Raw genomic sequence first — 22,516 nt, 5'->3', positions numbered from 1 at the left:
GTTACTTTATTTGCTCGTCCACGATCGACAGTAGCTAAAAATTACGCCTGTGTTTGATTTACAGTAATCGGAGCGGGCGTGTCGGCGTGTTGATTGTCAGCTCAAGCGGCACACTGTTGTCTGTCCTCGATTAAGCCGACCCCTCGCACGCCGTCTGGCGCGAACACTGGCAAAAAAAAAGACTCCAAAGGATTCGTAACGACAGACATGTGGACCGTCTCTCCAGATTTTTTTGGGGGGGGGTCTTGCGTTTCACATGCATACAAAAATATCCTTTGAGATGAAGCAGTGTCATGTTGTTTTCCACGCTGGATGAATAAAGAAGATGAAAAATCTGATTTCAGGCAGATAGCGTAATCTCTCAGGGCATCCCCCCCCCCCCCCCCTTCCTAAAGCGTTACCCTCACATTCTTTCCTTCTTTTTTGGTGGGGAGTGGAACTCATTTCCTTTTAGAAGCTCTGCCAGAGCTGCCGAATGATCACTGAAGAGCGTAACAACGCTTCTTGGCCGCCACATAAAGTAGCACCATCTAAAATCCTATTAAAATGGATAAAATGGTTTCGTTCCATTTTCTGGCGTGGCGCGGCCGTTGCGTTTTTGTTTCGTTGCTTCTCGTGTATGCGGTAGTGAATAAATATCTCATTATTTGAGATAAATGCATCGATGGCGGGGTGGTGGGGACTTTTGCATTCCTTCGCTGCGAGACAAATCCACCATTTTACAGCTATGGAGGGGAAAACTGATCACTCATTTCAAAAGCACCACGGTGACGTGTCAGTAAATTGATTTATTTTTTTTTTCCAACCGTAGTTGTGAGCATTTTGCTCTCTATGAACTCAACTAACTTGTCTCCCTCTTTCCTCCTCTCTTACATGTCTCTCCTCTGCCGTCTGATCTCGCCAGGTAAGAAAATGCTTTTTAATTTCAAGCTCACACACACAAACAAGCACAAATGCGACGTCCATTTTGGTACCGCGCGAAAATACCGTCCGCCCATTTTTGATGATTTTATTTTGACTTTTATGTCCCACATTAGGGCTTCGGAAACGGAAGTGTAGTCCTATTCGAAGCTATCAAACCCTGTTCTCGGTCAGAAGCCGTGCGAGTGTCGATACGGGGGCCGCCATTTAACGGTCCAGCGCATAGTCCTGCTGGGAACACTGGAAGTAAACGCCTCGAATGACAAATCGATGCGACGGGGGACATGGGGCTTGCAAAGGGCGCGACAAAGTGCAAGCCGACCCAGACCATAAACTTCATGACGGCGATTAAAAAAAAAGAACAAAAACAAAACGAAATCACTCGACTACAGTCACAATCAAACATGGAAATAGATTTTTTTTTAAATTGTTGCCGATCTGCAACATTATCTTAAATAGCATATTTCATCGACGTGAGATATAAGAATAGACGCCTCGCCATTTCCCGTCCTGAAAACAAAATGGCCGTAACTGAAATGAGCTTGGTTCATTTTTCACAAATGGCCATTAAAGAGTGAACTGCTAGACCTGCGTGAGATTTATTGAAAGTATTGTTTTACCAAGTGTAGATAATCTTTGTTTTTTTGTTTTGTTTTTCATGACGCCGTCCGTCTTTTGCGAGGATTAGCATTCCGGTCGGCAGCCATTTTGCGGACCCAAAAAAAAAAAAGATTAAACTGTGTTGAGCTGCTCACATAGCATTTGTTCCTTTTCCAGGGAAACTCTCGGTCAGTTTTCCCGCTCATGGCCAAAGTTCAGTTTATTACAAACAAGCGAAACGGACGTCTGAATGTTTTTGTTATTCAGGAAGCAGAAGCGAGCGCTCGAGTGGAGCCATAAACGGAGACCTTAGCAGCATGAAAAGGCCGCTCCGTATTGACTGGACAGATCAATAACCCGAGAAGAGAAAGGGGGGGGGGGGGGGGGGGAGCAGGCCCGTAAAGGCACAGACCAGCAAAAAAGGAAATGACTTTGCTAGATCAGATAACGACACAGTTAAAAAGTCTTAAAGGGTGGAAGGTGTCTTCATAACATACGGCGGCCATTTTAATTTCTTTATCTATTTGTGAAAATACAGCAAATATGATTTTGAATCAAAAGCACTGCCAGCCTATTTTTTTAGCGGCGTCCAGGCTCGCGACACAAATTACATTTGTCATCTGGAAGTAATGTTGTATTTGCATACAGGTTAGCAAAAAATGTCCATTTAAGCTGACCCACTTTTTGGCACTGGTACTGTAACGAGTCCTCCGGCGTTTATATAAAACGCGGATGCCGGGTCATTTGCTGCGGTGACTCACACACTCTTGGGGGGAGCCAAAGAACATCATCATCATCATGCTCTTGACGGTTCCGCGAGGTGGGAGACCACACTGGGAAAACGTTTCCGCTGTCGGCTCTGACGCGTGATTTTGAAAGATGCGCAAAGTTTGGCCCGCGTGAGCTCATTGCATTGTGCTTGGGAAAAAAAATGGGTCGACGTCGAGTGGTGGTAGGAGGCGGTTTGGTAATTGGGCAGTGGCCGGCTCGGGCAGCACGGCGATTCCGTTAATTCCTGCTCTCGGACGTCAATCGGGTCACTGAAGACGGCGACCTGGCAGGCTCAGTTTGTCAGTTTGTCTCTTCGCTGACGTCTCTGCCGAGTCGAGGGCGCTTTTTCGGACACGCTCATCCTGCAGAAAATGTGCTTGCTTGCTTCATTTCAAGCTTGACTCACAAGTCGTTTCCATGGGGCCCATCCGCTAAAAACTGACCGACACCACCCAAAAAGGTGCCAGATTGACCATTGGTGCCACAAGTAGGCGGCAAAGCCCTTTTTTCTTCCATCAGATGAAGCCATTGTTTCACTCAATGAAGCTGCTTGACTCACTTCATCATAATTCCTTGGCCCCCACGTTGACCCCTTGACCCCAAAGCAATATTTTTGTCTCCGGAAGGCCAAATTCATTCCGTCTCCCGCACATACTCTACATTCCTACTTGCCATTACATTACATTCTTACTTACCCATTTTGCATCAGTGAGGAAACAAGAGTGGCGAGCAGGCGGGAGGGACGATGAAAAAAAAAAAAAAAGGCCCCGCTGGCCCGCTGCCCACGTCGGCTCGGCCTATCAGACGCAATGGCATCTCACAAAAGCCACTCTGTGTGAGTTCTTGTTTTGTTTTTTAAGAGCAGCCCCCCCCGTGTGACACAGACGTCTCTGTCGGAGGCGACCTGACGCCCGCTGCTTCTCAATGAAAACTCCTCAGCCCACACATAAGCCTGCTTTGCGCTGGGTTGCTGCAAGCACCAGAAACGTTTTCCACGTCTTTCCGACGTGTCTTCGGCTCCGACGCGTTGGGCTATCGCTACAAAACATCGGGTCCCAGTCAAACAGTCCCATCACCCCAGTCCAAACATTCTCGGCTCGCTCGCGCTTGTTTACACTCGCTCGCATGGCAACGGCCCAGCAATTGTGCTGGATGCCGAGCGCCGGTCAGCGCTCGGACGCCATTGACGCAGCCGGGAGAGGGGAGGACTCACAGGAAGTCCATTATGAGCTCAGCGTGATACAAAGAGAGGCTGTGAACGCTGATCGGGCCTCCTCCATCCACAGTCACGCCAGGCTATGACCTCGCGGCGTCACATGAAAACGGGATTTTCCGATATCGTTTAATGCGGGATGTCGTGAGCCCGCGCCGACATTCGCAGATGAATTTTTTTTCCCAGTTCAGGCGAATCCAGATTTAGTTGCCAAGTGAGTGCAGTACCATGTTGTGCCACAACATACCCGGCAGCACTGAGCTCAACTGGATGTGCATGAAGCATTTTGGGTAACATTTAAAAAAAAAATGACCATGGTTGTTTTGTACAGAAAGTCATTTGAGCAACAGAAATAAAAGGGAGAAGAGTGAGTTTTTAGCAAAGAACGAGCATACATGCTAACAGCATGTTGAGGCGAAGCACATGACGGGGATTCGACAGAAAATGTATTTTAGAAATCAAATAAATAATAAACAAAAAAATTTATTTGTTCTCTGTTGAGATTTGCGTCGAGATGCTGAACAATAAAAAAGGCCAATGTGTGTTTACATTTATGATTGTCGGCATACTCAAGCAGATGGGGAAAGAAAATGTCAACATTTTTACTTCGCGGCGTTCCCGTTTTTGTTGCCAGCACTTGAGACATGTGCGTGCGCCACCAGTTGACACATTCCACATCTCGGGATAATCAATTGCCATAATCTTGTTTGTTCTCAAATTTGCCCCGATAATCGGTATGCGTGTACCCCTGCCCCCCCCCACCCCACACTTGAATGAAAAAGGTCGCTGAAAACCAAAGCAGAAAAAGAATTAGCGCAAGTCAGAGAAGTCACACCGCTGCTGAAAAGAGAGCAAGTGTCTGCCAGAAAACGAAGGAATTTGGAGGGCATCTAAAGTATTTCTGGAATGATGGACTTGCTCTCCGACTTGTCCCCGGGGCACTCGAGTGCTTTTCAGCTCGCTGTTGTGATTGCATTGGATTACCGAGTGCAAGCGACGAGTCTCTCTCTCGAGGGATGGACTCAAACCACCAGCCTGGAAACCCCCCCCCCAACCCCCTCCCCCCGAGAGACCCATTCGGCTATGCGGCTAACATGCGGACAATCAGGGACTCTTTTTCCGCCCATAAGCCACAATCCAACCAAACTCAAGACGGCGACAAAAGCGTTTAGTTCAGTGATTCTTTTGTACACCACTAGGGGGAGCACCACGTTGAAAAGTCTTCCATTTTTGCTTTTCTGAAAAGAGAATTGAAACGCTTTGTTTTTCAACGTCCATTTTGATGATATAACTTAACCTCCCAGCTTCTGCTTTACGTGTGCAGGTTTCATTTCACTTTTTCGTACGCTCGAGATGGTGCACGTGGGCCATTGCGCCAGCGCTCTCTCAGTTTCAACTTCCATTTTGGTTTGCTCACAAGCTGGAAGTCAAGAGTTTGGCTCTTCCTGACAATCTGAAATCGCCAGTGTCTCTGCAACCCAAATGTTGCTGATCCAGACAATCAAGCGACAGTCATCCGCCCCCCCCCCACCTTTTTTTTTTTTTTTGGTAAGGGCAACACTCAACAACAATGAAACCAGAAAACTTTGATGGAAAAGTCTTGCTCAATTTGCTGCCTCAGCCGCTGCCGCCGGCGGTTTGGCGGGGATCCGCGCTACAGATTCCCATCTGCTCGTTTCATTTGTAGCCCTGCGAACATCTGCAAAGAGAAGTGACGTCGTCAGGGGGGGAGAAGCTGAAGAAACGTCAGCGGTGCAGAAAAGCACCCCGCTGGTGTTTTATGGCGTTACTCATTCCTACGATCAGGCGAGGCAAAAAAAAAAACACCTGAATATATATATATTTTTTCGTATTCAGTCCATTTTTTTGAGTACTATATCATAGTAGTACAGTATAGCATCTGTCGTCACAATGTCAAAAAGCATCGACAGACAGAAAATATGGCATGAGTCAGGCATATATTCTTTATCCTCCCTTTTGTTGTTGCCGCATGTTTTTATCAATTATTTTTCTGACAACTTTTACTCCTGATATTTTAAAAATAGAAGCTTATACTTGTTTTTATTTTTTTTTACTGTCGTCACAATGTCAAAAAGCATCGACAGACGCAGAAAGAAAATATGGCATTAGTCAGGCATATATTCTTTATCCTCCCTTTTGTTGTTGTTGCCGCATGTTTTTATCAATCAATCAACTTTTACTCCTGACATTTTAAAAATAGAAGCTTATACTTGTTTTTTTTTTTTGTGGCTCATTACTTTTTCAAAAAAACAAAAAAGAGTGACTACGTGTAAATTCGGAGTTTGTAATCTTTAAGAAAATGATTTTTTTTTAATGACTTTTACAATATGACTAATAGTTGACTACAGAGCGTGAGGACCAATCCAGTGGCCCTTTGCCTTGTCTTACTCATGCTCGCCTCCCTCCCATGAATTCCCCATCCCTCACGTCTGCGTGTTCGCTCCATTGCTTGTGCATGAAGTCACCGCTATGGTTTCTCCCGCAATAAATAACAAAATTATCTCGCCTCTTTTCTCTTACTTGGCACTTTTCCGCCTGTTTGAGCATAACTCCGTTACCAGCTTTCGCCGTAAAAGGAAAAATTTTGATCCTTTTCCAAAATAGTTCCCAGCATTTTATAACAATTTACCGACGTGCTTTTGTGAAAATGCTCCAACGGTCAAGAAATATAGTTAACTTGTAGTACACAGTGTTTTGTGTTTTGTTTTCTTGTTTTTGTTGCTTGGTGGGCGCCGTCTGGTCATCTCGCCAGCAAGTGTGCGCCACAAGCCTGGCTGTTTGCTTCTATGGCGAGGGAGGGAAGAAAAAAAATACAACAAAAGCATGTCCATCCATCACATATGAATTCATTAATTTCGACTTGCAACTCTTCTTCAAAATCTCCGTGGACCGAGTCCACTTTGAAGAGGTTGTCACGGCAACTAAAGCGATTCTTTCCCCCCCTCGAAAACTCCCTTTCAACAGCCTTTTATCTTGATTGAATCATAATTAGATCATATCGCGTTAAGGCATTCTTCAAATGCTTCGCTCATTCCGTTTGGATCAAGCTGAGCTCTTCTAATCAGAGATTCATCATAACCGTGCTGCGGTTTTCTCATTCTCGCCAAATAGTGACTTTACGGTTGGTGAGCAAAAGTATCTAACTCATTTGGCTTGCACCCTGGAACTTTGTTGTTTAGTTTTTTCTCTTTGGTAAAATGCATTCCCTGTAGGATTTAATTCTGGGTTTTGCGGTTTCATCCACTTCAAAACCTTGCACACCTTCCCCCTGATTTGGATTTCACTGTTCCAATACTTTTGAAGGAGGCCCACTCAAATCAGTCCAAAGATCTCTACCGCCCTCTGGTGGCATTTTGCTGAGACTCCATGTTAGTCGACCACAAAATCAAATCAATTGGTCAAAACAAATGTACCAAGTATATTATCTTTCATTGATATGAATGAAGTTATTCCAATTTGGACTTTTTTTTTTAATTCTGACACTATTTAGACTAAAAATCTAAAGAAAAACTCCATGAGGTCGCGTATGTTTCACGAGCAGCCTCTTTTGTAACTATGAACACGTTTTGCTTTCCCATCATCCTCCTCCGATCTTTATTTAACACCACCGCTAGCCTGCGGTCACAAACTGCTGTTGCCTCCATAATGATGACGGGTGGCTGCTGGGGGGGGGGGATGCGCACGGTTGCCATGGAGATACTCCCAAGTGGCCTGTCTTTTTTTCCATTTGTTTTTTTTTTTCCGCGCCGCTAATCGGAACTGAAGAGATTGAGGTCGAAATGGACGGCGATGTCGTGAATCGGGAATTGCAGGAGCTCATGATGAATCTTGATTTTGTCTTTTGCAATCACTTCTCACCACTTTACTCGTCCTCGCCACTCATTCTTGTTATTCGTCAAGATTTTTTATTTTTTTGCCTTCATCAGACCTCTCTTGAAATGTGCCCATTACCCTGATTCAACACTCCCATCTTTTTTTCTCAACGTTTCTGGGTCACGGGGGCTGCGTATGAATAATAAACAGCTGTCTGCTTTTTGCAGAGAATTATTTATAAGGCGCCCTCTCAACATTAACCTGCGTCTCATCTCACCCCCTCTTTTGTTTTTTTGCTGTCTCATCCATAAAGCCGTCGCCCTCCAAAAATACGGCATTCCGTATTTCATTGCAAACTAGAATGAAATCGAACAATGACAGACAAAATTCATGCCTGCTTTTCTCCATCTTGAAAAAAAAAAAACAACGTGGCCGCTATGAAGTATCTCGGATGAATAAAAAGTGTGAAGGCTTGAACGGAGCGCTAATGTCGTGTCTGTTTCCAGGGCCTTGTACACATACGAAGATGACAGCAACGACTTGACGCTGGCGTCATCAGGAGGTCCTTTTCGCATTTATCCGCCGCACCCGTTTTCCAATGACTATCTCGCGGCGTTGACGGGTTTTTTTCCCTCCCATGCGCCTCCAGGCGGCGGCCTGGCAGAAATCACGCTGACTTTCGACAACGCCAGGGTGATGTACGGCTTCTGCAGCCTGAAGGAGCCCAACGCCGCTTTGCCGCGATACATCCTCATCAACTGGGTAAAAAGTTCCATTCCGAAAACAATTTTCAAGCTTCATTGTCGTTTGCTTTTCTAACCTTACTTCTCCTCTTGCGCTGCCAGGTGGGAGACGACGTCCCCGACGCCAGGAAATGCGCCTGCGCCAGCCACGTGGCCACCATCGCAGACTTCTTCCAGGTAATCCTCGTCGAGCCCCGGTTGATGTATTTGGGCCCGTGCGCACACCGACGCCCGCCGGTTTGTGCCATCGGCGCGAAATCGGGTGGCCATGTTTAGCGTAACGGGATGCACGAGGAAGTCTCGAATTGAGCAAGAAGTGATCGATTTTGTTTGGTTATAAAAGCTCACCTGAGTGACCTTTTATGACCCTGACCCCTTAGCAACTGTGATGTCATTTTCGACAAAATGGCCGCCTCCTAAGATACAATACAATACAATACAATACAATACATGCTGATTTATAATACATGATTTATTTATGATTTATATAATATATATATTATTATATATATATATATATATTATATAATATATATAATTTATAATATATTTATAAGATGAACAAAAAACTTTTACTGCTTAACTCTTATTCCACATTCGCAATATTAATCAGAATGCTGTCATAAAAGACTAGTGGGGCTGCAAAAAAAAAAACATATTTTAGTCAATAAAAAATCAGGGTGCACTTCCCCTTTAAAGTTGAAAAATTTGAAGTCGGATTTTTGTACAACACGCAATCCATCCATCCATCCATCCATCCGCTTTACGATCTGCTTAATCCTCACAAGGGTCGCGGGGGGGTGTCGGAGCCTATCCCAGCCGTTTTCGGGCAGTAGGCGGGGGACACCCTGAACCGGTTGCCAGCCAATCGCAGGGCACACAGAGGCGACAACAACCATGCACGCTCACACTCACTCTTAGGGACAATTTCGAGTGTTCAATCAGCCTGCCGTGCCATGTTTTTGCAAAATGGAGTACCCGGAGAAAACCCACCCAGGCAACCCACACAAACTCAGCACTGTGAGGTCAACGTGCTAACCACTGGATCACCAGGCCGCCCACAACAGAATATTGGATTTTATTCATTTCTGTCTCGGTATGTAATTACTAAAAAAAAAACAAAAAAAAAAAAATTCCCGGAAGCAAGCAGGTTAAAAGCTGCGTGTGGGATGATCAAAGAGGCGCGCGTGTATATGACACGGCGCATGACTAATACCGTCACTCTTTTTAAGTGATCTCTCTGCGATCCTCCTGCGCCCGTATACGCGTGCGCGTCTGAAATCGTCCACCTGGCAGACGGAACTATTTTTAGCATTTGCGGAGTAGATAAAAGCAAAAAGAGATTAAAGCGGCCAGTGACTGTTTACAAGAGCTGCTTCTCCAAAGGGTTGCGTGCCAGCAAAAGTACTAAAAGTGATTTCTCACCCACCCCCCGCCCCCACCCCCGTCCTTTTTGTCAGGGCGTAGCGGTCATCATTAACGCCAGCAGTCTGGACGACATGGATCCGTCCGCCATCGGACAGCGACTCACCAACGGGACCACGGTGGCGGCGAGTCCCGTCCTGAGCCGGCTGAAAACCCGAGAGGAGGAGCACGCAGACGTGGTATCGGAAAAGGAACCGTTATGTTTTCAATCGTTTCCGTCCCAAAACAATCCCAAAGACGATTGACGACAATGATCCTGAATGAAATTTCCGATTTTTAATATCTTTGTGACGATGCAGTCCCACGATGCCGCCGTCGCCCCCGGTTACCATATGACACGATACCGTTATGCGTATTTTAACTTCCAAGTTTGAACCTTTCCTCACCTTTTGTTTCTCTCGTTTCCCGCTCGCTTCCCGGGAGAAGGGTACGGTGTACCAAAAGACCAACGCGGAGGTGGAGATGAAGAAAATCAATCGGGAAGAATTCTGGGAGCAGGCCAAGGTTGGTTGAGCAAACCGAGAGAGGAGAAAACAAAAAAAAAAAAAAATCAAAAAACAAAACATCCCAACAATAATGCTGCCGACAGGCTGTGAAAATGTTTTTTTGGGTGTCCAGCGCGAGGAGGAGCTGAGGAAGGAGGAGGAGAAGAAGAAGCTGGCCGAGGAGCGTCAGCGCTTTGAGGAGGAGCGGATGGAGCTGGAGAGGAAGGAGCAGGAGAACCGAGAGCGGCGCTATCGCGAGCGAGAGAGGCAGATCGAAGAGCACAGGTGACCTTTGCCCTTTAGGCCACGCACAAAAACGAGACTTTCGGCTTTCAAATCAAAAAGGCCGCCTAAATAATCCCGCGATTCGGTTCTTAGGAAGAAGATGCAAGAGGAAGAGGAGGCCAAAGACAGACTGCAGACCCAGACCACCTTAGTAAGTGTCTCTCGGCTTCTCGGGTCTGTGGACTCGCGGACCTTTATCGGATTGCCGTCACAATGTGGAGAGGTTGAAACACGGCGCGGTTTCGCACGCAACCTCGAGTTTGGACCCAATGACTTGTGAATTTCGCAGCCGGCGGAGCTGAGCTTCGATGACCTCAGCCTGGACAAGAAGGAGTCTGAAGTGGAGGTATGCGGAAACTATTTTTGGTTTTTTGGGGGGGGGGTTTCTTCATCCCACCACACCAAACATGCAATTAAAATCCCATCTCTCCATCCCGCTTACATGTTCAGGAGGCGAAGGCCATCATCGCTCAGCGGTCCGGAAACCCTCGCGAGTTCTTCAAGCAGAAGGAACGAGCCATGACCATCAGCGTGGACACCTCGCCCGTCACCGTCCACCGGGCCGGTGAGTCACGGCATGACGTCATGCGCTCGTCCACGTCTGCTTTCGAGACGATTTGTAGATTGGCGCAATCGCCGAGCCAATTTGTTGACCTCACCACCAGTGGCGACTTCCTTGGTGGAGGTAATAGGATGTGTAGCAAGCGGGCGCATGTTCTGTTGGGTCTCCTCCGATACTTGGCGCAGGGTCTCTGTGTGAAACGAGGCCCTGATCTCGCTGGGAAAACTGTGTTTCTATGACAACAGCATGATAGGTTGTCGAGTGGCCAATTTTTTTTTTTTTTTTTTTTACACTGCGCTTTATTCTCGCTGCAAGTTGTTTTTATTTTTTGGCGATGGACAAAACAAAAGAAGAAGCGGCTGCGTTGAATTGCTTGCATGCCCGTCTGCACTGTCGGCGCGTGCAAGTTCACTAACCTCGTCTTCTTTTCTCTTTCTTTTTCCCCTCTTGGATTTCTTTTCTCTCTGTTTAACCCCAACCTTTTTTTTTTTTTTTTTGCTTTTTTCTCCACAACGGTATCCTGTTCTCCCCCCCCCCCCCTTTCCTTCTCATGTCGTCTTTCTTCCTTGGTTTGCGTTGCTTCGTTGTCTTTGTCGCACTGTGCGTGGCTGCATGTCAAACCCAAATCGCCCCCCCACACACACACCCGACCCCCCACCCCCCCTATCCCCCCACCCTCCCGCCAGGCCGCTTGGACAGCCCTTTCTTGAGGCAGCAGCACAGTCCCAGCAGCCCCACTTCGACTCCCCCGCCCAGGGGGGTGTCGCCCCTGCGCGCCACCGCGCCGCACGCACGGACGCACCGCGCCGCCGGTAGGTACAGCACAGCGCGTTATTCCCTGACGCAGCAACGGAAGAGTGTAACCAACCTGAAAAGCAGAGAGAGAAAGAGAGAGCCGTCTCCAGGTGGAAAACAAAACTTCACATTTGGCTCTTACCTATTTCGAAATGGAGCCAAAATGACAAATCGTCGAGATTAGAGGTTCAAGGTGTAAACAAGCAAGTGACCCCCCCCTCCCAAAAAAAGTAAATGTTCTTGTTTATTCCCTTTGATCGATTTCTCGGCCCTCCCGAACGACGCCATCCGTTTTGAATCCCATCCTGCACAAACTCTGTGGCACGCGTGTATGCGACGCATCTTTGCTTAGCTGTGAGCGCGTCACCGCTTGCATGTCCCGGCCTTGCTTTGCCTTGCGCGGTGTGACTCGTCGTCCGAAAAGCTTTTCTGGGTGTTTGATGGGATTGAAATCCGGGTTCAAGTCTTTTTTTTGTTTTGCTCGCACTTTTAAACTTGTCTGATGAAGTGTCGTGTACCGTTATCCCCCCCCCCCCCCCCCACCTCGCCATCCCTTGCAGGAGAGAACGACGACCAAGCGAGCGAGGAGCGCAACGTGGCCGCCGTGTCTCCCATCCCCCAAATCGTCACCACGCCCATCAAGGAGGAAGCCAACATGGAGCTCGACGGCGTTTGCGAATGGGGTGATTTGAACTTTCAAATTTGAGCACTCAAAGGAGAAATTGCGTGCGTTGCCGTGGGAAACGATCTGCACCTTGAGCATATCGTTGCGGGTTTGCCCCTCAGAGCCAAAGCAGGAGCAGAAAGCTCCGGTCCAGGACTCCTGCGCCGCCTCCAAGCCCGTGCAGAGCGTGGCCCCCCAGGCCCGCGAGCCCGCCCCCTACCCCACGTGGGATTCAACCACGGCCGACCTGGTGGACGTGTGGGACGCCGCCCCCCCGGCCGAGCCCTCCCACGCCTCTTCTGATCCGCTGGACCTAATGGGCGACCTCGTCGACACCCCCGCCGCCGCCGCCGCCGGCGACGTCCGCTCGCAGCCGCTCCTCAGCTTTGACGACCTGATGGACGGCGGCGTGTGCTCGGCCGCCGAGGACGACCCCGCCAGCCTGGTCGACGTCAGCGCCTCGGAGCCCATGACGCTCAGCTACCAGCACGCGTTGCAACACGCCGCCGGCGACGGTCAGATGCTCTTGACCAACGGGGAGATGCTGATGAAGGAAGCAACTCAGGTAGCAAATTGTTGCAACGTCATGGAAAGATTATCACCAAACTATCAAAATGATTGAGTTGTAATTTTACCCCCCCCCCCCCCCCCCCGCCCAAAAAAGTGCTAACTGGGTCAGATTTATTTTAATTGTAATGTTAAAATGAAAATGTCGGAAGAAGATCTATTTTTTTTTTGTTGTTGTCATTTCCCAATGCCCAGTGGCGCCATCCACAGGACTGGACTGGAACAACATTGAGTGCTCCACGATTGACTTTTTGCAGACGTCTGTTCCTCACCTTCATATTTCATATTGTCAAGAATTGCTGTCCTCGTTTGTGTCGTCACAGGCAAGTGAGGGCTACTTCAGCCAATCGCAGGAAGAGGAATTCGGCCAATCGGAGGAGGGCTCGGCAAAACCCGCACCCGTCCTTTATAACAAGCCACCAGGTCAGTCTGCGTTTTCCAAAAATGGCATCTTAATTTCATCTCAGGGTAGTAATAATAATCATGATAGATTATTGCCATTGTGCCTTTTCTGAAAATGTCTCTTCTGGTTTCTGATTGGCTTAAACAGCCTTCCCTTGTCTCTTCTGGTTTCTGATTGGCTTAAACAGCCTTCCCTTCTGTTCCCTTCTTCACTGTAATATTCTGGAATAACTCCACTTCAAAATTGTCTTTTTTTTTTTTTTCATTTGCAATGGTTTGCTAACTTGCTAAATTGCTAACGTAGCATCTGACTGTTGTCGCGTGGTGTTTTTGTAGAGATTGACATCACGTGCTGGGATGCCGACCCCGTGGCCGATGACGACGACGATGACTAGCCCGTTGGGCAATTCCAACGCCGAAAAGGCCGCAAATGAGGAAGTGCGCTTCGTAAAAAGAAACCCATTTTTCTAGGAAAAAAAAATGTAAAAATGCATAGAGACAAACGAAAAAAGTCTGGAAGGAAAGCAACTTGTGCATCTGTTTTTTTCTTTGTTCTTGTTTTGTTTTTAAGGAAATAACAGTAGCCAAACGAGTGGGGTTTCGCTATAATTTTTTGCAAGTGTGTTTGTTTATTTATTTTTCTTTCTATTTTTTTTTTTTGTTGCGCTACACAGATGTAATCACCGGGATGTTACTGAGATAGCTCATTGCTATGAGCATTTATTCACGATCCGCTTTTCAGTTCCACATACTAGTACGCCTTTTCCTCACTAGCAAGACGATTTGTTTCTTACTAGTAATTTTTTTTTTCCACTACTAGTATAATTTTTAACCTATCGGTGTGCAATTAAAACTTGTGCTGCACTCGTAAAACTACGATGCCCGACGAGTTGGCGTGTGACGCACAGACACACAAACACACACACACACGCGAGTAGACTCTAGGTAGGGCCCAACCCTACTAGTAGCTCCAAAATGTCCGCCAGAATTGTCCGACGAGTGTTCAGACATGTCATGCGGTAGTGGAAAAAATGTAAATAGTAAGACACAGTTGCTCTGCTAGCACTCCCAATTAGCCATTTCAGCATTTAGTCAATATCCATCTCCAGGTTTGTGTACTAGTACACCCTTTGTCCTCACCTGTAAGACACTTCAGCCACTAGTAAAATGACGTTGTTCCACTACTACATTTCCGCACACTAGTGCAAGTTCAGGTTACACTGAGGCACAACTGCACTAGTGGACAGCCGCTAGTAGCAATGTTATTTAATTCCACAAGCTAACATCTACAGAGGTTGTGCTAGCACAGTTGTGCCTCGTAACATGTGCTTAAATGTATGCCAAAGTTGTGCCATTAGTGTGCAGAAATATCGTTAAGAAAACAAAATATCGCTAGCAAGACAGTTGGTCGACTAGTGCACTGAATTGTCTTACTCGTGGGGACAAAGAGGGCACTAGAAGATGAACCTCAAGGAAACCAAGGATGCGGTCTTTGTTCTTACTAGCCAAACAGCTACGTTGCGAGCGGCACGTTCGTTGACAACCGCCTGCTACTAGTATTCTATTAACTCTGCTAGCGCTTCATGCTAATGCTGTTTGAGCGTTTATTTGATACAGAATAAATCGTCTTCTGCTGCCTTTCTGCTCATTTTGTCCGAGTCGCTTAATCTTGTGTCTAGTCGTCCCAGAGGCTAAATATTTATTCATCGCATCAAAAGCAAAATATCTCTTCAATTGACTTTTTGTGGGGGATTTTTTTTGGGGTGAGAGGGGCTGATAAAGAGATTTAAGTGGCTCATTTTAGTTTTTGGAGCACTTTTCTCTTGTCGCAGTGTCTTGACTCGATTGCGTACCTTTGCCCCGTTTTTTGGGGGGGGTGAATTTACAGATGCAAAAAATAAATAAAAAGAAGGCATCTCGATGATTCTACTGTAGATATTTTTCCAGGTTTTTAGAAGAGTTTTCCTTTCAAAGTAACATGTTGCACAGTCATGAAAAAAAAGTAGTTTGGATATGTTGATTTGGATTTGAACACGTCATTAAATGGAGGGACTAAATTTAAAAAAAAAATGTTTGGAGTTCTAAATTGCGCGTGCGATTAGTTGAAAGTGTAAGCGACTAACCTTGAGAAACCAAATATCAGGGACATGAAAATATTTTGCAGTTTGAGCTTTACAAACATTTGGTCCTCCCAAGAAAATTCACGCAAAGGAATATTTGGCCACACTGAAAATTTCCTGATAATTTTGTTTTCCGTGTGGCACCAATGCTCTCTTCGAGGATCAAATTGACATTCAGGACCTTTTTTGAATATTGGCAACAACGTTGTAGTCTCTTTTTGGCTGTATATTCCTTTTAGAAAATTTCAACTCTAGGCAATAATAAATAACAATACGTGTACATGCGTGCGTGACATCATTGGATCATTATGACGCTCACTTGAACATCACTTCATAAGTATGCAACTTTTACTTTGCTGTTTTTGTTCATTGTCTTTTTTTGTTTTGTTTTTTTTACTGATTTGTTAAATTGAAAAAGATTTGGTTGTCATGTTTGGGGTCGGGGAGTTTTTCAAGTAATCTTTTGAGAAAGGGTTTACATACACAAAAGAAAAACATCATTTTGACTTTGTGATTTGAGTGTTTTAAAATCTGCTGATGAAAATTGATGCTTTTGGCCAACGATGAGTTGAGAGTCAAATCTGAATTTGAATTGAAGCTGCTTGGGTTGTCCTGAGAAGATGCCTTTAACCACACACACACACACACGCGCGCGCTTGTCGCTCTTGTTTTGCTCTTTTTTGAAAGGTTGAAGCCGCTGCTAGTTTTCATGTGATCATCCACGCTCTTTGACTCCTTACTTAACATAATCGACTTAACATAAACGAAACGTACAGTAGACGTCATGGTTTCCATTTGTCACGATCTGTTCTCGAAAATGTCCACCGATGCATTCAAATTAAACTTGTTTTCTAAAGGTGCAACCTGTCTGTTTCTTTTTGTTGTTGTTGTTTTTTTTTTTTGGTGGGGGGTCGGATACTCTTGTTTTGTGATGACTTATTTTATGTCCAATCAGATTTCAGCTTCGATGTGTTGCCATGCCCGTGTTATTTCGTCCAATGCGCGAGTGTCGACCACACATATACGTCACACCGTTGTTCATTGCAGATTCATTTAGCCAATCAGATCTACTGCCGTGTGAGCCCTCCGATTGGTTGAACTCCCATGTACACCGAAGTTTGACTTATAATGGACGACGTGGTCAGTCCATGAATGAATATTCACCAACAAAGTGCACTTTTCAATAAAAATAGTATAAAATAGACTTTATGAGGCTGGGTCAACCAACACTGCTTTGTTGAGTGACTTGTCTTACTTGGGATTTTTTTATTTTTCTGTATGAGAGTGACCGTAGTGACCGTAGACCGCCACAGACCGGCGGAAGCCTCTGTATTCACAGCTGTGGTGAGTACGATGTGATTTGTTGATCTAAAGTTTGTATATATTGATAAAAAAATAAATTTTGAACTTCTAATATTGTAGTATAGATGATGTTTGGGGTTTGCAACGTGTGACGGTGGTGGTGGTGCGACGAGCAGGTAGCTAGCCATGGACATGTGCTGTTGGGAGAGCCAACGGAGCCCAGAGTTGTAGATTTCCACAAGTACTTGTTGAATTGAATCCATATGGAGATTTATTCCTGTTTTAAAATCCGAGGCCTTGGTCTTTTATTTCCCATTACCGGTTTCCGCATATATATATTTAGGTTGTACAATACACTCTTATCACTAGTGACTCATCGCCCGCACCCCCACCCTGCCGCCGTTACCTGATGGCGACCAATCTTAATTCAGGAATAGCAGTCTGACTTAGCCTCTTTAGCTACAAATGACTTTTATTTTCCCCACTGTTGGAAATTTGACGATGCAAAGACTGAACATGGAAGTGGCATGTCAGTAACAACCGGTGCGAGTGCTCCAACGCGGGAGGGGGGGGAGAACACGCAGCTCCCAGGCGCCATGGCAACGACAGCTCGGCACAATAAAGACGTTCTGGATGAAATGGACTCTGTTTGAGTCAGTTAGCATCCTCCGCGCCTCGAGAGTGCGCACTCGCTAGGACAGTGGTTCTCAAACGTGGGTTTGGGTACCCTGAGGGGTCCGCGAGCTCGTGAGACGCAGGTGAGCTTTGGTAGCCTATCCCCAACTGTTTTATTCCTTCATTTTGAAGTTTTGTTTGCCGGAGCCTTAAAACTGGGCTTGCTCAAGTATTTTTATTTCTAATAACAAAAGGAGTAGATAGAAGATTTAAGATGTATGTTTTTTTTTAACTTCCTTTTTTTAAGTTCCTTATATTTTTTTTCAAGATTCTAAGCAACTACCAATTAGGGATTTTCGCTCTTGATGGCAGGGTTGACGGCACCTAAACCATGTGAGGGTTCCCCGGACACAAAAAGTCGATCCTTAAACGGCTGTGCTCCGTCCCAACAGGGAGAATGCGGCGGGGAGACCACAAGTGCGCTCCAGTCCTCGTGTCCCGTGGCCCCGAATCCCCACGGACAACCCGCCCTGGAGTCCTTGCGCCCGGCCTCCGTCGAGTCCGGTCCTGATGTCTCGACGGGGCATTGTTGCCGTGGCGACGGCCGGCGGCACCGGCTCGTAAGGGTTGAACGGATTCAAGTCCACGTTGGAGAGGAGATGGCCCAGCGAGTCCCAGCGTTGCGATGAAGGCAAACGGATGAGCGAGGAGTAACCCCGCTCGGGGAAAACGCACGACGACGACGACGACTGCGGCGGGGGCTTGCGTGTCTCTGGACTCGGGTCCCGCTGGTCCCGGCGGGGCGGAGGCGCCGCCCGGAGCGCGGCGTGTTTCAAGTAGCCGCCGCCCACTCTCGGTTCTACCAGGACCTCGGCGTACGGCGGCGGAGGATCCTCCATTCGCACCGCCTCCTCATAACAGGGCGGGTTCTCGAGAAGATCTGCTTCTGGAACACCGAGACAATCAAGTAAGTCGTTACATGTTTATTATCAACTTTAATGAGCGGGCGAGCCACTTTTGGGTTTCGAAATCCTGCCGAGTCATGATTCCGCGAGCGCGAGTCATCCGTTTGCCATTAGTCAGCTCATTAGCGGCATTCCCCGCGTGTCATCAATTACCCTGAAAACGCCGGCAAATGTCTTGGTACTCGGCAGAGGATGAGAACAACAACGCTATAGAAAATCGGCGCTGCGCGCGCCCACACGCCGCACCTCGGCATGGCGGCGTGCCGTTTTTGTTGCTGGCACGGCGCTGCCGTATTTATATCCGACCTTGGCGTTTGAAAGGCGGGCAAGCATCTGTTTTGTTGAGCGGTTGCCATGGATGCGCTTGGATGTGGTCGTATTTACGGAAGCGAGCGCGCGCCTCCGCTGTGCCGCGGCGCGCGGGCAAAATACCGCGCGAGAGCTTATCGTTTCGCTATCCCGCTTCGTTTGCGGCGGCGGACGGGCGGTTTGTGATGTCATTGAAGGTGACTGACTCGGAAGAAATGTTAAATTGTGATGCTTCAGATTTTCGGGGTGGGGGGGGGCTGCCCGTGAAGATGACAGCTGTCCCGGTTAGCGGCGTCAACGGCATGAAAAGTGAAAAAAAACGGTTTTCACTTTTCATGCTGACTTCACCTTTGACGTGTGTACTGGTCGTGGAATTTTCATAACCTTTTTAAACATTTTTCATCGTAAGAGCCAACAGGAAATCTGACCAGCTGTCTAAAAGCGGAAAAAAACACCAATTGTGACGCATCATATGAGGAGTTTTGCAGTTTTAGGAGGCCTTTTTTGCACGAGCTAGCACGTGCAGCTAGCAAGAACGACAGCGACATTTTGCGTTTGAATCGAGTCACAATGCTGCCTGCGGGTGTAAAAACAAGCAATTGCGAGTTTTAGGATTTGGGTTTAGTCCGCAAAGATTTACAATTGAGTAAATTTGTAAAAAAAAAAAAAAATGTCAGCCAAAAATGTGTCCGGAATGAAGTCTCAATGGAGCTGTTAAAAAGTGTGCTCTTGGCTCGGGTTCAGCCGCTTCTTCCTTTTGAGTCCTCGCGCTGCCCGGATACCGACACCTCTTCATCAGTCTCGCTCCGGCGCCACCTTTTGGCTTTTATTTACCGGCGCCACTGGCTGACGCTGATGCTCTTTTTTTGGGAGGGGGACCTCCTCCTTATTTCTTAAATTTGACTTCCCAATTGTAAGGTTCATGCATCATGGCAGCAAATAGAAGAGAAGCTGGATTCTAGAGACGTTTTGGAACAAGGTGCAGAAGAAACGAATGAAGTCGTCCGTCGTAAGAAAAGAAAAAAAAAATCACATCTGAGGGAGGTCAGGCAAGAAGGCAGAAAAGTCCATTTAACTCATTCAGTAGCAGCCAATTCTGGACCAAGTCTTGAAAAGACGTTTAAAAACGTCTTTGGGAGCGAATGAGTTAAGCAAAGGAGCCAAAGGACGTCCAGCATGCACAAATCTTGGGATTTGTTTTTTTTTTGTCATGGAAAACACTTTCATTCTGCCAACGAGTCTAAAACCGGAGAGCTACCGACAGGTGAAAAACTTACCCGGAACGCTAACCCAGTTCGCTTCCGGCAAGGGATGAGGAACCTGAAGTGGAAGCGGCGGCGCCGGTGGGTCGCGTGGCATCTGCGGCGGTGGCGGCGCTATCGTCACGGGCATCGCCAGCGGCGCAGGCAACGCCTGCGCAAAGGCCGGCGCGGCGGCGCATCCCGGCGTCTCCGCCTCCGCCGTCCGGAGACAGCGCCCCCTCTGGCGAGCGTCGCCGCGGCGCTTGAGGCGCCGCTGCAGGACGCTGCAGAAACAGCACAGCATGACCACTAGGGCCCACACCAACCAGAAGCCGGCGAAGCAAGCCAGGAAGGTGGACGTGCCCCGGGACATCACCATGGCGGGCGGGGGGAGGGTGGGGGGGGGGGCAGGACAGGATGGGGGAGGCTCGACAACTCAAACCCCGGGACGTGTTAAATGACGGCCATGAATGTCAATGAAGTCTCGCCGGCTCGTCCCCCCCCCCCCCCACCCCCCCTTCCTCAAACGGCGGCCAAAGTCGTCGGGCTCCGAGGTCACGTCGTCGTGTCTTTTACGCGACGCTCGACGTCCATCCGACATCCATTCATTGTCGCGAGAGTCCAACGGAATGCGAGGCGCTGAAGGAAGAAGCCATTCTTCGGGCATTCATCCACTCGGGGGGTGCCTCCGAGACTGTGAGATGACCCGAGTTGGTCGGGGAGGGGGGGGGGGGGGCAAATTCTTCCGCCTCACACCCTGGCGGGATGCTTTGGCCTCGTGCGGATCTACAGAAGACAGACGCGGAGCAGAAAAAAAAAAGTTTCAGAGTTTCTTTCTAGTGAAAAACAAGCAATGGTGAAGATTCGGATGTGTCCAGCGGATATTGATTTACGCCACGGATCTATACCAACTTGGGGGGGGGGCAGTTTTTCACCGTTTGCTTGTTTTCATATTGGTTCCGCTTTCAGCTGGAATCATGGAACCCCCAAATAAGAAGTTCCCCGCATCCGACGGCTTGTTTTTCACCCGTAAAAAAAAAAAGCACTCCCGTGATTATTACAAACAAAGCTCGTGGCGGCAGAGCACAGAAGATGTTTGGAAAGAAATTACAAATGGCTTTCGTTTCCACGGCGACGCAATATCAACAGACCCGAGGGTTTTTTTATTATTTCCGCGCAAACGAACGTGACATTTATTTCCCGGAGTGTCCTGCGGCCGCCGCGTATTCAGAGAAGGCGCCGCGGCGTCCGGACGCTTGTACAGACGATGTTCTTAGACATTTTTTTTTTTTTTTTTGTCATAGCGGGACATCATGGCTGATATTGCATGCCCGGAAACAGCTTCTCGTGAGGCAAGCTGAGCAGCAGCTGGCAAGTGCGTCAACTTGAAAAGATGGACGATGCGGGTGTACCTAATGAAGTGACCTCTGAGGAGGGAAATGATTTGGACATATATATTTTTTTTTTTTACTCATCTCAAATAAGTCAAGAATGGGCCATCGTGTGTCCCCTTTACATTACCAAGTAAAGCCACCAAAGAAGACATTCTGGGTAAAAAAATTAATTAATTAAATTGTTAAATTACATTTTTTTAAATTAAAAAATAAAAATAAATCCGGAAGACATTATAAATGTATATGTTGGACACTTTTAAGTTATTTTTTTTTATTTCGCATAAGCAGTCTCGTTTGAAACTTGGGGTCGAGAGTGAAAAAGCTGAGAAACTTGATTTTTTTCTGTAGTCACTGAGGAAACAAGCGTCTTGGACAACACGCCGTTTTTTAAAAGGCTGAATTGAGCGACGGCGGAGCCAACTTCAGCCTCGTTGAAACAAGCATTTCCATTTTCGACACACGGCCTGCTAAATTCATTTTTTCAATTTTTTTTCCTCTTGACACACGAGATACATCATCACATCTCTCAGGATGCGCCGCAGCAAAGCAAATCGCCGATGGAAGGAAGTCAGTCACGTTCGGCTTCTTTTCAACCGCCGCGATTCTTACCGAACAACGAGACGCTCCAAACAAAACGCAACGGCGGTCTTTTCATATTTAGCCGGTCAACGCACCTTTTTGTTTTTTGTTTTTTTTTTTTGGTTTGTTTGTTCTCCCGAAACGTGTCAGCGAGCCATCCCGGTGTCGTGCCTGCCGCGCTCGTCAAGGTTGAAAATGAGGAGGCGCGGACGTGCTCGCCTCTTTGCTTCCCTCCTGCCGCTGCTCCTCCTCCGGCGAGAGCCTCCTTTTCTCTCTCTCTCTCTCTCTCTCTCTGCTTCGTGACGCCGTCTTTCCGTACGGACGACGGGAATACTGATTGGGGGGGGCGGGGAGGGGGGGAGGGTTCCAGGGACGCACCGTTTGGCGAGTACCAGACACAGTTGGGTTTTTTTTTTTTAGAGCTTCCGTCCTAGCCACGCCCCTTTCATTCCCGCTTCACCCCCCCCCCCGCCCCCCTCGGCAGTGGGATGTTGCTATTTTAGTGATACCCCCGATGTTTATTCTTGAATACGACGCAGATGGGAAACTTGGAATAATATGAAAGAGCGTTTACGTGCCTTTGGTGGCCTGCTGCTATTTTGGTTAGCAACGGTCGGATTGGAGTTCTGATGGGTACATGGTCTTTTGTTTTGTGTGTGTGTGTGGGAGCCGGTGGAGGGGGGGATTTCTCAAGCGTGTGAAAAGTGAACCAAGTATGAAAAGA

At 47.4% G+C, this 22,516-nt stretch overlaps 2 protein-coding genes across 7 annotated transcripts in view; one reads left to right on the top strand and one right to left on the bottom strand.

Moving 5' to 3' along the window:
- Positions 1–16,250, top strand: part of dbn1 (drebrin 1) — a 33,348-nt gene extending 17,098 nt beyond the window's left edge. Inside the window, exons 2-15 of one of the 6 annotated variants that reach the window (XM_052047185.1) lie at positions 7,846–7,901; positions 7,989–8,101; positions 8,185–8,259; positions 9,543–9,686; positions 9,931–10,011; positions 10,126–10,277; positions 10,371–10,428; positions 10,567–10,623; positions 10,728–10,842; positions 11,526–11,651; positions 12,195–12,317; positions 12,421–12,863; positions 13,189–13,288; positions 13,604–16,250. In XM_052047185.1, coding sequence (XP_051903145.1) covers positions 7,846–7,901; positions 7,989–8,101; positions 8,185–8,259; positions 9,543–9,686; positions 9,931–10,011; positions 10,126–10,277; positions 10,371–10,428; positions 10,567–10,623; positions 10,728–10,842; positions 11,526–11,651; positions 12,195–12,317; positions 12,421–12,863; positions 13,189–13,288; positions 13,604–13,662 — 1,702 coding nt within the window. In that variant the 3' untranslated portion in view covers positions 13,663–16,250. Of the gene's footprint in view, positions 1–7,845; positions 7,902–7,988; positions 8,102–8,184; positions 8,260–9,542; positions 9,687–9,930; positions 10,012–10,125; positions 10,278–10,370; positions 10,429–10,566; positions 10,626–10,723; positions 10,843–11,525; positions 11,652–12,194; positions 12,318–12,420; positions 12,864–13,188; positions 13,289–13,603 lie in introns of all 6 variants that reach the window. The other 5 variants (XM_052047183.1, XM_052047186.1, XM_052047184.1 and 2 more) reach the window with 5 other exon arrangements.
- Positions 15,757–22,124, bottom strand: LOC127588467 (proline-rich protein 7). The gene is made up of 2 exons (XM_052047206.1): positions 19,856–22,124; positions 15,757–18,250 (listed from the first exon to the last, which is right to left on the bottom strand). The coding sequence occupies exons 1-2, from the start codon at positions 20,196–20,198 to the stop codon at positions 17,730–17,732; spliced, it is 864 nt and encodes a 287-aa protein (XP_051903166.1). The 5' UTR covers positions 20,199–22,124; the 3' UTR covers positions 15,757–17,729.
- Positions 22,125–22,516: the final 392 nt, after the last annotated feature.

Source organism: Hippocampus zosterae, chromosome 16 (genome assembly GCF_025434085.1).
Source record: "Hippocampus zosterae strain Florida chromosome 16, ASM2543408v3, whole genome shotgun sequence".
Lineage (NCBI taxonomy): Eukaryota > Metazoa > Chordata > Actinopteri > Syngnathiformes > Syngnathidae > Hippocampus > Hippocampus zosterae.
This window is presented reverse-complemented; position numbering and strand designations above follow the sequence as displayed.

What these genes read in the sequence shown, in the direction of transcription:
- LOC127588467 (XM_052047206.1), bottom strand. Translation starts at nt 20,198, where the DNA reads ATGGTGATGTCCCGGGGCACGTCCACCTTCCTGGCTTGCTTCGCCGGC. An exon ending in GAACTGGGTTAGCGTTCCGG is followed by an intron (nt 18,251 to 19,855) that starts GTAAGTTTTTCA and finishes TCGGTGTTCCAG; the next exon opens with AAGCAGATCTTCTCGAGAAC.